Below are 1,112 nucleotides of genomic sequence, written 5' to 3'. Positions count from 1 at the left end.
TGGGCACATCATCCTCCTGGATTTCCATCTTGTTGCCCTTGAAGTCAGCAGACTCGTACAGGGAGATTTTGTGGTCCTCAGCCTCCTGGGGAAGACAGAGGGAAGGTGCTGGGTCGCGCAGCCGGAGCCCTGGAGCTTGCTACAGTGAGGCATCGAGCAGCTCGGATCCAGCCCTGGCCAGACCCCACTGGGTGCCTTCTGCTCCTGCATCACTCACCATTTTGATGGGACGCATGGACATGAAGCAGTCGCTCCGGTAGCTGCTAGACCAGGTGTCCCAGCGAGGGTACTCGCCCTTCTCCAGGATGAACATCTCCCCACGCATGTTGGCCTGCTCATAGGCCACCCAGCTGGGGAGAGGGAGAGGACAAGACGTGGGTCAGATGCCACCCAGCAGCTCCCCTCCTGCTCTGCCAGCCTGCGGGGCACTGGAGCCGGGCTCCCAGCACGCAAAAAGGCTGCAGGTGTCGGAACTGGCCCCAGCAGCCTGCTCCCACTTTTCTCAGAGCACAGGCACTATGGCATGCCTAGAGCTGGCAGCTGCCTCAGAGCACATGGAGCCCGCAGGTTCTCAGCTGAGTGCTCGCTGGTGCACGCGTCCGAGGCTGGCAGCCAACACCAGCACGCTCGCAGTGCTCCCCTTCATCAGCCCTGGGGAGCGGCGGGACCCCAAGGCAGCTGGCGAGCCCTGCACGCTGCACACCGGAGACTCGTCCTTGCGTTATCTCAGGACTTTGACTGTTTCCCCTCTTGCACCACTGAGCCTGGGCCAGGGCTGCCCAGGCTGTCTAATCCTGGCACGCTTGCACGCTTCACTGCACCAGCTGCAGCCAGCTCTGGCATTCATCCCATTGCCCGGGTACGGGCGCTCAGGGCTTATTCAGCTGCAATGTCACCTCTTTAGCAATGGCACAAGGTGCTGCTGTGCTGTGAATGTCACCGGCTCGGGGTTCCAAAAGCCCTCAACACAAGAACAGCCCTGCATTTGCTGCTTCCCGCTTCCCTGCAAAACGGGCTATTTCTGCAGATGCCAACAGGTATTTTCCTAATGGCAGGAGACGTGTTCGAGTGCTGCGACCTTACATGGACTTCCAAGGCTGAGCTTCATTGAT

At 60.3% G+C, this 1,112-nt stretch overlaps 1 protein-coding gene across 1 annotated transcript in view; it reads right to left on the bottom strand.

Moving 5' to 3' along the window:
* Positions 1–7: 7 nt before the first annotated feature.
* Positions 8–1,112, bottom strand: part of CRYBB1 (crystallin, beta B1) — a gene marked incomplete at both ends in the record, with an annotated part of 3,407 nt that continues 2,302 nt past the window's right edge. Inside the window, 2 exons of the mRNA XM_010284195.1 lie at positions 8–85; positions 218–350. Coding sequence (XP_010282497.1) covers positions 8–85; positions 218–350 — 211 coding nt within the window. The remainder of the gene's footprint in view (positions 86–217; positions 351–1,112) is intronic.

This window comes from Phaethon lepturus, unplaced genomic scaffold, assembly GCF_000687285.1.
Source record: "Phaethon lepturus isolate BGI_N335 unplaced genomic scaffold, ASM68728v1 scaffold28413, whole genome shotgun sequence".
NCBI lineage: Eukaryota > Metazoa > Chordata > Aves > Phaethontiformes > Phaethontidae > Phaethon > Phaethon lepturus.
Note: the sequence above shows the minus strand (reverse complement) of the source record. Positions and strands in the feature narration are given on the sequence as shown.